This window comes from Apteryx mantelli, chromosome 2, assembly GCF_036417845.1.
Source record: "Apteryx mantelli isolate bAptMan1 chromosome 2, bAptMan1.hap1, whole genome shotgun sequence".
Lineage (NCBI taxonomy): Eukaryota > Metazoa > Chordata > Aves > Apterygiformes > Apterygidae > Apteryx > Apteryx mantelli.
The window spans coordinates 38,527,274-38,543,068 of record NC_089979.1 but is presented as its reverse complement, the minus strand read 5'-3'; the positions used below and the strand labels follow the sequence as shown (position 1 = coordinate 38,543,068).

The 15,795-nt window shown below is 39.2% G+C and overlaps 1 protein-coding gene across 5 annotated transcripts in view; it reads right to left on the bottom strand.

Annotated features, from left to right (window-relative positions):
- The window catches only part of YTHDF3 (YTH N6-methyladenosine RNA binding protein F3), a 28,078-nt gene extending 19,758 nt beyond the window's left edge, over positions 1-8,320 (bottom strand). Inside the window, exons 1-3 of one of the 5 annotated variants that reach the window (XR_010883297.1) lie at positions 8,288-8,320; positions 5,867-5,891; positions 459-544 (exon numbers count right to left, since the gene is read on the bottom strand). Coding sequence is in view for 1 of the 5 variants with exons in the window: in XM_067290501.1 (XP_067146602.1) it covers positions 459-544; positions 5,867-5,891; positions 7,945-7,968 (135 nt within the window). In the remaining 4 variants the exon portion in view is untranslated. Of the gene's footprint in view, positions 1-458; positions 545-3,381; positions 3,398-5,866; positions 5,998-7,944; positions 8,224-8,287 lie in introns of those variants that run through there. The other 4 variants (XR_010883295.1, XR_010883296.1, XM_067290501.1 and 1 more) reach the window with 4 other exon arrangements.
- Between the last annotated feature and the right edge of the window lie 7,475 nt (positions 8,321-15,795).

The following is a 15,795-nucleotide window of genomic DNA, read 5'->3' as shown; positions in this document are numbered from 1 at the left end:
ATTATGCCATCTACTGTAAGCTACTCCTACCAACTTCAAAGGAAATCATGTCCATGAAGTTAATATTTTCTCAGAGCCGATGAAACTGTTGTTTTTAACTGCATCCAACACGTAATGAATTCATTGTAAATTTAAGATGTGTATTTTTGGTTTTGGTCATTTTGTTTTTGGGTTTTTTTTTCCCCCTCCTAAAAAAGCTTCTTGTAATTAAATCTTTCTGACATCAGAGCACAAACACAAGAGCAGCAGACATATCACCATGCTTTTTAACTGAACCTTTTCTAAAATCATTAACAAAAAGTCTTTACCTGTTTAAAATACGATATTCTAACTGAATTATATTTCAATGAGTATTCAGGCAAATAAACAACACTAAAAGATCATCCAAAAATGAAAGAAGTCTAGAAGTTAACTGAACTCTGAAATTAACTTTGAGATAGTAAAGAATGTTCACTTACCTGGTTTGTCTGACTACTTAGATATGGCTCAAAATCATCATCATTTACTGCATCCTTTTGATGAATCGAACCGTTTTGTACTGAAACTAAAAGTAAATCTGTATTAGGTATACTATCTGGAATCCCTATGGCATAGTTTCAATCTAGCTCACAGTTTCTAATCACTTTACATTGAAATACTTGTGCTTTGTTGAGACTGAACATCTTACTGCTAACCATCACCTTGTTAAATTTAAAGAAAATAGCTCATCCTATCTGTAGGTCCCCCAATTAGATCTCAGGAGAGATCTGGAAAGATGGCAGATGGAGGACACTATTCCTGACTATTCTTTCCCAGACTCAACAGATGGATAAAAGCTACAGGCACACCTTCTTTGGAGGGGCAGTATATCCAGCGTTTCCAGAAGTACCAGACTAAGTACAAGTGTGCAGACCAACCAGATCATACACATTCAATAGGTTCAGGGAAAGTTGCAACACACAGCTTTCCCCTGACAGAGGGAAGTCAGGTATTCACCAAAATAGCCCATGGGCACCACTATTCTGGCTATCTTCATTCCCTATTTCCTACATAATTATTACATTGCACTGCATTAGTGACATCTTTGAAGCTCAGAGGGGACAGAGCAAGGCAAAACCAAGAGCTCAAGTCCCCAAGGGTGAATACACTCCTTTCTCCACATATATGCCATTATACATTGGAATCTCTTCCTACCTATTACCTTTAATTTCATCTAAGGCATTACACCTACCTTGGGTTTTCCGGCTGCCCAAATTACTTGAAGTATCTTCCCACCCCCACCCAACTATTACTCAAAGACAAATTGCACAAATTTCCACTAAGCTCCATTGTTTCCCATGGGGAAAGCAGAAGCAGGACTTAAATTAGCAGGCAGGTGATTTGAAATTTTACAACTGAAAGATAGAGAGCTTTGCTTCTCAAAAATAAATGACCGCTTTTCAGAATACATTTTTTTGGTTATTTATCAGTAGATTGGCTGAAAGAACATGTTTTAGAGTGATAAATAAGATGTACTAAGAAACCAAGAAAGCGGAAGTTCCAGCAAAACAGTAGTTTTTCTGACAGCTAGAGCTGCTTTGAGCTAAGAGTTGACTGTTTTCCCTTTTTTGGCAAAAACTTCTGAAAATTATATACAACCATGTAACTAAATATTCATCTTTGTTAGAGTTAGTGTTTAAGAGTTTGTTTGCTTTGTTTTTTTTTTTTTTTAAACACACAAAGTTCATACTGCAAACTAGCTGGTGCCTAGACCAAAATTTATTCACAATTTGATTTTAAACAATTCTAGAACAATCTGTCTTCAGGGAATGCAGCTAATTGAAAAAAATGACAAAGGAGTAGATATAATCAGAAGAAATAACCAACGTTCTGGAAAAGAAAAATTAATTTCAGACAACAGTAAGAAGAGCTGAAAATTCATAATTTAACACAGAACAAGAGAAGATTCATTCCAAAATAAATATCTGGGGAGGAGGAAAGCAACTTGTATTTTATACATCTTTCTGTGGTTTTGAAGGTCAGAACACTTGAAACTTCAACTTTTATATACAGGCACAGCGTATTTGTGTTATTAGCTGCAGCCAAATACAATCAGAAGAAAATGGTAAAGGCAACAAGTTTTAAAACTTGACATCAAAATACTTTTAAATTAAATAATAAATTGAAATGACTATTAGTTTTCTTCCCCATAAATAAGATATTGCAGTTATGATCATTAATGGTTTTAAATTTGCACACAATGGGAACATTTTAATGAGCTAAAATGCTACATTCCTTTTTATGTTTGGCTCAGTCACACAGGGGGGTGATCCACAAAGTCTGTTGTCCATGCCACTTAAAAATATACCACTTGGACTTAACCAAATAGTATAGACAGAAAAATCCTCAGATGCAATTGTTATAATGAAAAAAGTATATGAATGAACACAGGTTCCTTAAAAGCATGCAACCACAAATAAAGGAATAAACAGCTGCATGTAAAGACTAGAACACTATCAAAATTAATCTCTTCATACTGACAACTAATATTCATAAAATGTGCATCTGCAATGTTTGTTTCAGAGGCATCTAAAGGTTAAATCAAATCACTTAAAACAAAATTATTTTTGGTCAGCCATCACAACTAACACAGAATATTTTCGTAAATTTGTTTGCTTTCTTATTCACTCTGTATTCAGATCTGTCAGTGACACCAAAGTAGTTCTACACTGCCATATCTTTCCTAGTGAAGGCATATTTGAGTGAAAATAGCATCACGGAAAGCATGTTGCTTTGGGTTTTCATCCTAACTTTACCTAATGTGTTAATAATGAAGAATGTAGCCCACTCACACACTTAACAAGAGCAAACAGATTAAGATGCATGCCTCATTCCCCAAAATCTCACATTAAGTGTTCCAGTTGAACAGGGCAGTGATGAAGAATACTAATTAAAACTAATCTACAGTTACTAAAAATATCTGTATCAATCCAATCCTGAAAATACTGTACACTTCTGTAAATACTTTGAAAACATACAATGTAATTAGATATTGGGAAGACAAATCATCAAATACAGGAGCTTACAGCTTACGTTCTTTTAATAGCTACTATCCTTTGAATAATCACTTGCAAAATGCACAAATGATGGCCAAAGGCAAAAGAATAAAATTTTCATTAAAAGATGCCATTACATCTTGATTAATTTGGAAAATAAGCACTAAAAGAAACCCATAATATCTCATTCTCATTTTAAACCTAATGCTTACATTTAAACCACCTACAAAAAGAAAAGCAATAAAAAAATTATATATATATAGTATAAAAATTTTTCTTTTCACACACACACACACACATATATATATATGAATGAAAGACATAAACAAGTCAGCACTTTCCTATCATACATATGACATGCACGCACCAAACTAAAGAAGGTGGGGGCAGGGAGGAGCTTGAGGATGCCATTTTTTCACCACAAGACATCATTTTGATTGATACCAGTTCTGACATCTTATGTCAACTGTATAGGAGTTAACAGTTAGAATAAGAAAACCTTCAAGATGGGATAATTTACTCATTCAAGTCCCTGAAATACTGAAATTAATATCTGGCACAACAGAATTACAGTACTGTTCTACATCCTAAAACTTCAATACCACAAATTTTGGTCAGGGAAAACAACATTTTACAGCAATTTATAATTGGAATAAAGCACCAAAAATGTTGTACTAGACAATACAATTCACCTCACCATTTGCACATTTCATGTACTTGTTCCAACACGAAAAATACTGCCCTTCCTTGCCTACAGCCCTTATACTGTTCATTCACATTCGCTCATACGCTCTGTCAGACATGTGAACAGTAACCCTTTTACCATTCTCTTACACATTATCACCCTTACGCACAGAATGAACTTCTCAGATTAGCCTGTCAACTCAGTATCACATCTTCCCTCAAAGCCCTTTTAAGCTAGGACGATATCATGATGCCCGAAAAAGATTACTATCTGCTAACACATGGGCAGTAAGGATTGCTGATACTGACTTAATTTATACTCTTGAACAAGTATCCGACCCAAAGCCAACTATTTATACTAAATGCAATAGTGTTACAATCTTCAGTCTCCTTTAATCTAACACTAAATCATAAGTTAATTTAATGAAATATTTGATATAATGTCTATTTCAGCAGAATTGAGCTGATAATTATATTGTTTCATTGCAGTTTCTTTCGAGGTCCTACTCTACCTAGTATCCTAGTAAATATCCATTATTTAACAGGATGTACTCCATGAAAATCCAAGTTCAGTAATGCAGAAAACTCTTTACTAAGTAAACCCTAAGAGCTGTGTTTCAATTCAAACATTCTGCAGTATTTACAAATTATAGCACACAAAAAATATGCTAACATAAATAAGTTAAAAGTAAAGCTGACTAATGCATTTTCATTGTTAAACAAACCACAACACAATGCCTGAATAAAAATTTAATACTTCTGTTCTACTTCGAACAGTTCAAAAGCAACTTCTATGATTCCCAAGTAGGTACAGCTCAATAACATCACTAAAATCTTGAAAATTATAAAATACAAAGAATGAGAAGCCACAAATCACTTAAATGGATGTGATTTTTTGTTCTCATTTAAGAGCAACATGGAAGATATAAACACAAGCAATCTTAAAGGCACAAAGAAATAGTTAAAAATTTCAGTTTGAGAAAAATATAGTAGAAGTATTAAAAGATGAAAGAATGAGTATTCAAGAAAGAATGACCAAGCAGAGAGGGCTTGAGGAAGTAAACACAAGTACATTTTTCTCTAAATGCCTGCTGGAATGACAAAGAAACAGGCTGAATCCAGCAAGATTTAGGAATCATATACCATGATATAAGTGATATATGTAATTAGAAGCAGATAACCTGCACAGAGCAACAGAATAAGTAAGCTGTCAATAAAATTAGTGCCAGTTCACAAAGAACAGTTAGATTAATTCAGATAGTGAACAAGTGGTGCAAAGAGTACATAAATTCCAAATAACAAAGATCTTTCTTATTTGCATGAAGAAATAAGCAGCATATTGAACACAAAATGCAGGTAGCTGTGTGTATGCTACTTTATAGCTCAGCTTGCTGAGCACCTAGAAAATAAATGGCCACAAGTGTACTGAGTGGGCAAAAGGAATTCCCCAATAAAATGTTATTTTTTATACAAGAAATAAATTCCAGACATAAATTGCAAGATATAATCTGAGATGCTATTTAGATCAGATTTGCCAAGTATTTTAGAGGGAAGAATATTAATTTGTTCAATGTTGCTGTGGGAGAGAAGAAACCAATAAGTACAGTATTTAAAAACTAAGAAAGGTGTTGACAGAAAAGTGAAAAAGAAAAGCAAAGGGCCTAAAAGACTAAGAGATGTTCTATATCAAAGCTAACATGAACAGAAAAGCCAACAAAATTTCTGAGAATAAAGAGGGTGATGTGTTCTGCTCACAAATACGAGTAACTAAACAGTCATGTGGTTGTTGTCTTTCAAGCTAAGGAAGCTGTTCTAAAGATTCTTCCTGATGATTCTAGTACACTGATCCTATTCATGGTACAGAAAGGCTCAAGGTATACTTAAAAACACATCATGCAAACATTTCACCGAAAGCCAGATGAAAAGAAATAGCTATGTTATCTTCTCACTTGATCACTCACGACATTAATTTTAACCTTCAAAATAAAGCATTGTGCCATAGTAAAAAGGCTGGAAAATAATAATCTGGCACACAACTTCCTGTCATCTTGCTCTGAAAGAAAAGACACCCTATAACTACATTTCCTTCACACAATTGTCTGAGGACACATTAACCTCCATAAATGGCAGGATCAGGGATTTATACAAAATACAAGGAATTAACTTACCTTTATTTCCCTGTCCTTTAGGTCTCTGTATATAGGAAAGTGAAAAAAGCAAAACAGAAAAGTACAGTTAGAACTCTCTAATGCTTACTTCAGGATAGTTCCACTCATTTGCCAGTTCCGTTCTTTTCAACCTAAGTATCGATTTAAAATATTATAAAACCATGCTTATGTACAAATCCAGCAGAATTATTTCAAAATTCAATCAACTTCACTGAAAACCTTTTAAATAATCTACAGTATTTTACAGTATGCAAGCCTTAACTGTTGGTGAAAGCCTGAACAACAAGTGAATTTTGATTGTCCCCCCTTGAGAAATATAAGCAATAAACACAGCATAAAGTAACTGAACAAAGAAAGTTTAGTAGCTTAAGATTATTGTCAATGCTAGAACTTTATTATCATACATCATCTTTTAAACTGACTGAGGGGTACTTATCACAGAATAACCCAAAATGCCTTGCTTTTCAGATATATAAAGGAACATACAGTAATATTGCAAGCTGAACTATGAGTTATGCATTCCTCATCTAGGTGATTATATTGAGAAAATGATATAGTCTCTGAAGCTTTCACACAGGGAAATAATACCTTAAGGAGGATTTTTTTTTTTTTAGAATTAGTCATTACAAAACACTGCTAATTTGCCATGCACTAAGAAATATTGCAACAGTACAAGTTTCCTAAGTTCTCTATAGCAAAATAAAATAGCTTAGAAAAAGAAATAAACAACTGCTAGTCCATGAGAATCAAACCCATCTTCTCACATACAATTGACTAAGCATGAGTGGGTCTCCATGGAGCCACCACGAGTGGCTCCATCACTAACAGTTTTTAGTCCAAAAACTCTGTATTCAGTGATTTGAAAGTTTAGGGTAGGTAAGAAACATCCACCACCATCTTGTTTTTACATGCATCTGTCTCAGGGTTATCATGTGTTTGGTTTAATACATCTCCATCTAAAGCTGCATTGGTTAGTCACCTCCCTCCCCCCAAAACAGAAAAAAAAAACCCTCCATAACCTTAAAAAACCCTACCACCTCATCTCTTGAGATACATCTCATCCAGACACAAAAGCATGCAAAGACCAACAAGAAACATGAAACAGGGAAAGTTGGGAAAAAGAAGCCCCTATGGAAGACAGAAAAGCAATGAAAAGCAGAGATCACTGAACTAGAAATAAGTGCCTAAAAGGAAACTGGAGAGTATGCACAGAGACAAAAGAAACAAAACATTAAAGGCACAGAGTGGAAAATAGAAGGGGGAAGGAGGCTGCAGGGGCAAAACTTTTGGGGAGTGGCAGAGGCCCAACGAGGAAGCAAAAAACCAAGACAGAATAGCATCCGGCAAGAAAAGAAAGACAACAGAAACCCAGCCAAGACTAAAAAAACCCTAAGCCCTGGGTGAACGCTGCTCTGTGTGCAGCCCAGATCATGGAAAGAAACACAGGATGACAGCTGGAGAAGTGAAGGCCGCAGGGAAGGGCAAGGAACAGAAACGAGAGACCCAAAGGGAGAAAAGGGACATAGGGGCGAGAGAAGGGCGTGAAGACAAAAAGAGAAATAAAGAGCCAGAAAAAAATAAGGGCACTCAAGGGAGAAGGGATTAGCAGCAGGGGACCGCGGGACCCCGGCACGGAACCGCTCCCGGAGCGGGGAACGCGGAGCCCCAGAGGACTCGGCCGCGGAGGGCTCCCTTGCGGGGCGACGGGACACAAAGGCGCCCGCCGCGGGGCCGAGCCGCCAGGAGCCGCGGGCCGGGAGGCGAGGGCGCGCGGAGCTGGGCCACGCCGGGCCCTGCGGGCGGGGAGGCGGAGCGGCTTTGGCGCGGACCAGCGGTTATAAATAGGGGCTGCCGGGCCTGGGAAGGGAGCCCGCCATCCCGGGCGTCGCCGGCTCCGGCTGCTCGCCGCTCCCCACGGCGCCAGGGAGGAGACCGCGGAGCTGCGCCGCCCCGGTGGCGAGAGAAGGTGCAGGTGGCCACCGCCACGGCGCCCCCCTCCCCCCGCCGGGGCTAGCGGCGGGCCAGGGAGGAGGGAAGGGCGGGGAACGCGGCGGGCGCCTGGCCTGCCCCGCCGGTACCTGGTCGACGCTGGTGGCTGACATTCTTCACGGGGAAACGCGATCCCCTCGCTCCGCTCGGGCCTCGAGTGATTCCGCACACAGGGACCGCTCGCTCGCCCGCCCGCCGCGCCGCTCGCCTCCGCCTCCTCCCCGCCGCCTGATTGTCGCCGCCGCCTGGGCTCGCCGCCGCCGCCGCCGCCGATCGGGGTCCCGCTGGAAGGAGCCGGCCGGCCGGACGCAGCGCCGCTTCCCCCCCTGCTCCGGGCTCCGCTTCCCCACAATGGCGGACGGGCTCCGGCTCCCACTTCCGCTCCGCGGCGCCCTGACCTTCCGCTCCCCCTCCGCCGGCGTCGCCACTGACCTTTCCCTTCCCGTCCCCGCCTCCATGTCACGTGGGGACAGAAACAACCCCGCGCGCGCCCGCTGCCAGGAACTCAAATAGAGGCGGGGAGGGGGGGCGCCGGAGGCGATTGCGCATGCGCGCGACTCCGTTCAGGCGGAAGGGGCCGGCAGGCTCTATCCCCCCCCTCGGCGAACAAAGAGTGCGCATGCTCATAGGGGACGGCTGACGAACGCTCGGGGGGCATAACGTTCACCGCGCATGCGCTGGGTAGTAGCGGCGGGGTGCGTCGCGGGTGCGCATGCGCGCGCCGCCTCTGGCTGCCGTGTCGGTGGGGCTGGGCTCCTTGTGTTGGGGTCATTGCCGCTGCCGAGGCGCCATGCAGGGCAGCGGAGGCGCTTGTTTCCGAGCCGCGCTCTTCCCAGGGCGCTTCCTTAGGCTCCTGCGGAGGGAGGTGGCCTTGAAACCTGTTAATCCACGCACTGCTGCTGGGCGGAAGCGCCGGCTGCCCGGCGGCCGGTCCCGCCAGCGCTGCGGGTGGCCCCTGCCCGGCTGCCGTTAGTGGCCGTTAGTGCCTGTGGTGGGGCCGCGCCTGCGGGCGCGGCGTGGGCCTGGCCCTGGCAGGGCTCTTGTTTCCGCTCTCCCGTCCGTCCTGCTGTGCCCGCCTCCACGGCCGTGGCCTGCACACGGGGGGACATCGCCTTCGTCCAGCTGGCCGCGGCTGTGCAGTTATCCCGCCGGCGGCACCGTTCTTTGGGTTGCACGCGAGGACCTAGTGGAAATTGCTGCTGCTGTACTCTGCTCAAGACTGGAGTACCTACAGCCGCCGCCGGGGTGTGCTTGTGAATGGAGATGTTATGTGCTCGTAATCTTTTTGCATGCAACTCTAATGAAATTTGAACTAGCCTATAATAGAAAGTTTGTGCTTTGCTACAGGTTTGGTGTGTGAATGACCAAAGTGGTTTCTCACTTCACTTAGTCAAAACCATTTGTGTGTATATATCCACACATATGTAGCTACTTTCACCTCTATCATCAATAAAGCATGGAGGCCTTAATCAGTGTAAGCAAGTTCAGCATCAACTGTAAAAGACAGCCCTAACTCTGCAGCTCCATGGTTAAAAAGAAAGTGGGACCCTTCAGTATTTAAAAGCATATCTATTTCCTTTTCTTCCTGGTTTCCTACTCCATGGGCTGCTCTGGCATGAGATGACTCACATTTCTTGGTGAAGTTATTCTAGCTTACATACAAGAAATAAAGATTCAATAGAAAGAGGAAAAACAAGAGTAACTCAAACAACAGAGCGTAAGTTACTTTGGTAGAAAGTGATATTCTGTATTTCGATCCCTGCTCAGTGGACTAATAAACAAATGGAAGAGGGATGGAATAGGACTCAGACATAGGGATTTCTCATCTGTTAGATAGTCTCTTTACTAGTAGGCTAGAGATTCACTTTTAGTTTTGCTTTTTTTTTCCTGGCATCATCTATCTTCATTTAACTGCAGTCAAATAACTTGAACCCCAGAAAACTTTTTGACATGGTGATTAGAAGTGTGGGTTCTCATCTCTTCACACTGAGGAGAGAATTCAGATCTCACCATTTCTTAGGTCACAGGGACTATTGACCATGGGTGAATCCTGCAAAATTAGATGTTGGACATGGCATTGAAAATTCCTATTTTGATCTTAGAGACCTAAATTTGACATGAGGTATACTAGATATGAATCTGCCACATAAGTCCATTAGGGAATCTGTGCCATTGAAACAACAAGTTTTGAACCATCTGGTTCACAGCACCTTGCCAATTCTTATGATTTTATCCTGAGACTTGGGAAGTGTGTTTTCTTAAACATCAATCTTTGGAATCATAAAAATTAAATTAAAAAAATTTAAATTAAATTAAAAATTAAAATAAAATTACATTTAAATGTCAGTTTTTAAAATGGTTTTAGCCCTCTTGATAAAGGAAAGAGTCTTGAAAAGAAGCAGCCAAGAACTTCAAAAACAGGTGGCAGGAAAGAAGAGCTCAACAATTCTTTTTTTAAGATTTCATTATTTGTGACCCAATGTCATTAATTTTGTGGGGCTGATGGCTGTTTTTGAATGTGTGAGGTTTTAAAAATTGCTCCTCTTACACAAATAATGTATTGCATTTGAGAAAGTGTTGGCCCCTAGTGACTTAATAGTGTCTGTTCAGTCGAAGATGCAATGTAATAGTGGAATAAATAAAAACAGGAATTTTGAATTTAATTTATAATGGTTGTTGTGATTTGTTTGACAAAAATCAAATGTGTTGCAAATATTTTCAATTTTGATAAGGCCACTATCTGGACTGGGAAGTGTTTCTTTGTTGTTCCTCCTTTTCTATACCATTAGGAATATGGTAGAGTGAAAAATATCCTTTAAAAGAGTGGAAGTTCAGCAGGATTCCAGTCTGCATTGCAGGCTTTACAAAGTCTTAGGCTCAAATGATCCTTTTGGATGGGGAATAATACAAGCCTCTGAGGACCAACTGGAATGCTCTGTGGCAATTAGTTCTGTAATAGTATAGTTCAAGTTCTGGCATTACGTGGCTCTGGAGACTTTGGAAATATATATGGTTCATTTTTCAAAATGCTTTTAGGCCTCTTTTTTTGCTCTAACTTTCCATCTTCTAATTATTATGTTTAGGAAAATCACTTATGGTATGAACTATGACAGTTTGATTCCAACACTTCTTGCCGTTAGATTATCATATCTAAGTTTTACATAATGCATATATAGGACTTGCAAAGTTGGTGCAGATAAGCCACTATACAGACAATTCTCTAACTTAATTGGACAGGGAATGCCAACCAACAGTAACAGTCACTTCAGGACTCTGATTCCCCATAGTTTTCTGACATGTATACCAAACAGATATGTGCTTATGACCCCCAAAAGGTCTCGTGACCTTCTAGAAATGTAGCTCTAGACTACTAAGGAGCTCAGAAGAGGGACAGTTCTCTTTGTTTAACTGTGAAATCAGTAGGTCCTTGTCAAAGTCTTCCCTGTGACTCAACAAAATCTTTTGAATTTTTCCATTACTGCATTCAGAGTAGTTCTTACGCCAACTTAATGGCAAACTTAAAGGGCAAAAGGATGAGTTTACCCTTTTGAAGTACATTTTTATCTTCAGCTTTACTGGGCAAAACCAGGAGAAGAATATATTTCAAAAATGAGTAAAACTTGATGGCGATGCCTTCTTTGAAAATGAGTGAGATTTAAGACATAAATTCTTAAGTTCTTAGAAAATGTAGCAAAGATTCTTTTCTTAGCCAGCCAAATTTAAAAAAAGACCAAGTCCAAATAATCATTATTTTCTAATACTTCTCAGAGGCTGCCACTGGATTATAAAACAGGTGCTATATAAAGTCTTGGCTACAGATAGTGGCGCAAAGAATCTTGCAAACTAGTAATAGACAACAGACAATCTGTAAATAGCATGATGCCTGTGTTTCTCAGTGTAGCCTAGCATCACAAAAAGATTATGAAAATGCTCATAAAATAACCAGAAAATAGAGACAACCAGTGTTTTTCTGTTTCTTCTGCCTCAAAATATGAAAAAAAAAAATATCAGTGGATTATTATCTAGTGTTGGTAAAGACTCTTTCAAGCAGTAGGCTGGACAGGTGAACTCCAGCTATCCCTACCAACCAACATTTCTATGATTCTGTGTGACTGAGAAAGTCTATGGACAGTGCTTGTAACCAAGCCAAAGCTCAGGTGTAGGTCACTGCTGAGGAACATGCCTTCCAGAGTTTCCTAGTCACGGTGCACCTCCAGCTCCACCTTGGCATTGCAGCTCTGCTCTTGGGTCCATGGTCTTCATCTGGCAAGGAGGATCATAGTGTAGGCAAAAGTTCTCATAATACTGCTGCAAGTGGAAAACAGATCTTAGCTACAGATAATTAAAGCATTTTCTTCTGTGCATGAGACTTGATAGTTATGAGCTGTTAAAAATACCAGTCTACAAAGAATTTATCATGTACCATTTATTGAAAAAGAGGGAGTGGTAACTAAACAACTACATGCTCTGTTCCCTTTATGAAATTCTTTACTATGCTGAAAGCCAGATTCCACCAAGCACTGTTTTCCAAGGTTTGAATAGTACATTAAGCATGCATGGAAAGGCGGATTTCAAAATGTGGAACAGGCATTCTAGAAAACATGCTGATCATAGAAGAGTGTTAATGTTGTAAAATATGTCAATGAAACTTAAAACTAACAGGAAAAACATGCCAGGAAGTTTAGTATTCTTGTTGATGTACTTAGGAATGAGGACATATAATCTTGCACTTATGAAAGAGTTTGGAAGAAAGTATTGAAAGGACTGCAAATATATAGTACAAATAAAATTTTAATAGATGGACAATTAAATAGAATTTAATGGCTAGTAGCTAATATCTAATACTATGACAGAGATTTGCAGCTAAGTTAAAGTATCCTGACTTTAAAAAGAGATTCTAGTGTTTGAATGTGTTTGAATGTGTCCTAAATACTTCGATTTTATATTTCCTTTGTTATCCAGTGTGTTATTTTTGGGGAGCTCCATTATGTAGGAGCACAAGGTAAGATAGGAGCTTTTTACATTGACAAGTTTTTTTCCAGATACATACTAATGTAAAGCATTAGTTTGTTTGTATGCTGACAGTGTGCCGTTTGAAATGAGTGAGCATGTTGTCCCACATCACAGTAAAGTGAGTTCAAGACAGTGATTAGTTGCTGACAGATCCTGCTTCTCTTAGTAGTTCTCCTTATGGAAGACAGTCTTTTTTTTTTTTTTTAATTTAAAAAATTCACTTCTGTTTCTTACAGTTTCTCCCTGTCTGAATCCCTCTCTGTCCATCAGTCTATTTTTGTATCTAAGTCTCTCTCACATTTGTATAAAATGTTTCTTGCTCTTTTTGTTCCTAATAACAGAGAGCTCTCTCTCTTTTGGTATAAAATGTTGCTCACCAAAACTGCATATTTGCAGCTTTCCTATGAGATTATTTCTGACTCTACAGCCTAGAAGCTATGGTAACCAGCAAACACTGGGGTAGAGGAGGCTAACAGTAGCCATAGCAGTGTAGTGTACATAGGTGGTGTACTTCTGGCCCACACCTTAGTACTTTCAAGACTACACCTCCACCAACTCATCAGCAAAGTATATAATGTGGGAAAATCAGCATTTGGGGGAGGGGGCAAAAACTCATGCATGTGACTTTAAAACAACCCCCCCACACACACCCCTGCAAGTAGCAACCCTCTTTTCAAAAAGGCAATGTAGACAGAAGGCAATGTCCTGTTCCCACACTGTTTTAAGTCATTTTATATGCCAGACCAGAAAAAAAGTGAAACTATTGGATAGACATTGCTTAGATACCTTACTGTTTATCCAAATGTTTTTAGGTGACTTGTATTAAGAAATGCTTCTCTAGTTCCAGTTAGCCTGTGATATTTGTACTATTGCACAGCTGATTACGGTTTCATTCCTGTATCAAGATTTGGCTTTGGTGAACAATATAGACAAATAAATAAATATAGACAAACCTATTATTTTAGGCATTTTAGGCAGAACCTTTCATTTTAGGTGATAAGCCATACATGGTAACCCTAAGAATAGGTACTGAGATGCTATTCTTTGCTCATAATGAATTTTAAATTAAGTTTATGATTTTCCTGATATGTAAGAAAAATTGTTATGAACTGGATTCCATGATTATTTCAAAGGCAAACTATGCAATTCCCCATCTCTGACCTTAGATTCAGGAATATCCTTATGGTTTAAACAAAGTTTACTGTATCAAAGCAGACATAATGGGCATTTGCTGAGACAGTCATCCATTCCAAAAGTTTACTTTGGTGCTTATTTTGGAAAAAAAGGATTAAAAGCATTAGGGAAGGGATACATTATTCTACCACCTTATTAACATTTTTCACTATAAACATTTCATAAGTCATGTTATGAATGTGAAAGCAGCATTCTGTCTTCCACAGTCTTTGATTCTCTCATTAGATAAATGAAGTATTTTTACTGCTTGGTTGTCATGTCATGGGGTAACCCCATTTTCCTTCCTCCTCCCTAAAATTTTGTTAATTATTTTCAGAAATGTGGGAAGCAAGTATCTTTTTCACTGGATGCATTTTCCATCCCTGCCCTTGAAGTCCTGCAATTTTGCTCTTTGGTAGAATTATGGTTTTGGCTCTATTCCCAACATCCATTCCACATCCCATTCCATTAAGCTGATTCTAAACTTGGAAAACTTTTATCAGTTTTATAACCTTATAACACTTTATAAAATCCCACTGTCAGTGAAGCTTCCATTTTTCCCAGGTATTTTTTGCTAGGTAGTTTGTTAGTGGTCAGATTGAAAGGTCAAATAGCATAACATCGTATGAGATGTGTCATGTAAAATAGTTAGCTGCTAACCAGAATAAAAGGAACTGGAAGGATATATCCAATGCTAGCTATAAGTTTGCTTGTTCTGACTGATCCTTAGGAAGTTATAGTAATCCCTCTCCCCAAACCATACCCAGTATCTAGACCCTCCTATTTATACTGGTACATATTCAAAATGGGTGCTCTGTTAATGTTCTTAAACCACTTTTATATAACTAGCTCTAACATTTATATAGAACTAAGACTTATGTTGTTAAAATTCATTATTTAAGTAAGTGTTTAATAGCTACAACATCTATGTACATCTTCACTGAGATTCATAAAATTTACTGAAATTTAAAAATAATATATATTCACTACCAGAAGCAGTACTTTTCAGTGATACTTTTATATTTTGGGTTATTTAGCTACTTTTTTTTCCCAGAAAGTGGACAAAACCCATCAAACGCAATGTGAGTGACAAATTGTGTTCTTGAAGGACATTTTACATAAAAATATCCACAACTACATATCCTTTTTGCATCTTTATCATGTTCCTCTGCTATGTAAGGATATACACTGATTTTATATTTCTACCATCACCTTATACATTATTGACTATCAAACCTTCATAGCGTGACAATTATAATGTGGACTATACAATCACCCTTGTTTAATTAAGAAACACTTTAATGCCAATAATCACCAAACTTTTTTACAATGGACTACAGTAAATTTCTTTGTCCTTGGATGTCATATTGGACATATCCACTTAAAAACATCTACTCTCTAGGATGCTGAAGTCTTGTTAATAAATCCTGATCTGGATAAAAGCCAGAGTTTCTGAGTCCTTGGAAGCACAACTCTTACTAAGCAGAAAGGCTGGTGTTTTTCTTCGAGTGGTTTGGGTGCCACGACCTCTCATTGAACAAAATAACTGAATAAAAAGATTGCTTTCCTTTAAAATAGGAAAGAGATGTACATACACTCTCCCTGGGCAATACGAGAGGTTACATTCACCCCTGGTATCAGTGGACAGTGTCAGTGGGATTGTGCTCATTGACACCAAGCTGAATTTGATCCTTAAATTGTAGAAGCTTCAGAGTGAAGCTTTATGATTTATATTAGATATTAGTTCTGCATCA